Source organism: Myotis davidii, unplaced genomic scaffold (assembly GCF_000327345.1).
Source record: "Myotis davidii unplaced genomic scaffold, ASM32734v1 scaffold3211, whole genome shotgun sequence".
NCBI lineage: Eukaryota > Metazoa > Chordata > Mammalia > Chiroptera > Vespertilionidae > Myotis > Myotis davidii.
The window spans coordinates 134,826-135,123 of record NW_006282526.1 but is presented as its reverse complement, the minus strand read 5'-3'; the positions used below and the strand labels follow the sequence as shown (position 1 = coordinate 135,123).

Here is a 298-nt window from a genome sequence, read left to right as displayed (position 1 = left end):
CCTCGCCCCCAGCCCCATCTCCGAGCAGCCCTGCGACAGGGACGCATGCACACCCCGGCGCCCACACCAGCCCTGGCAGAGCGCCCGCCCGCCCAAGCTGAGGTGAGCGAGGTGGGGCCGGCTGGGGGCAGAACCACTCACGAATTTGGGGAACCCATCTGGTCCCACGCAGGCTGGAAGAGAAGGAGAAAGGGGGTCACGGGGGTCCTGGGGTTCACAGCTGGTGGCAGAGGCCACAGGCTGCAGGGACAGGTCCTCCCGGGCCTAGCCACTCCCCAGCCTCTGTCATCCCCCTGGG

The 298-nt window shown here is 69.8% G+C and overlaps 1 protein-coding gene across 1 annotated transcript in view; it reads right to left on the bottom strand.

Moving 5' to 3' along the window:
* Positions 1 to 298, bottom strand: part of LOC102766465 (mucin-5B) — a 37,624-nt gene that overhangs the window by 5,685 nt on the left and 31,641 nt on the right. The window contains exon 31 of the mRNA XM_015560172.1: positions 7 to 173. Within this exon, the coding sequence (XP_015415658.1) occupies positions 7 to 173 (167 nt within the window). The remainder of the gene's footprint in view (positions 1 to 6; positions 174 to 298) is intronic.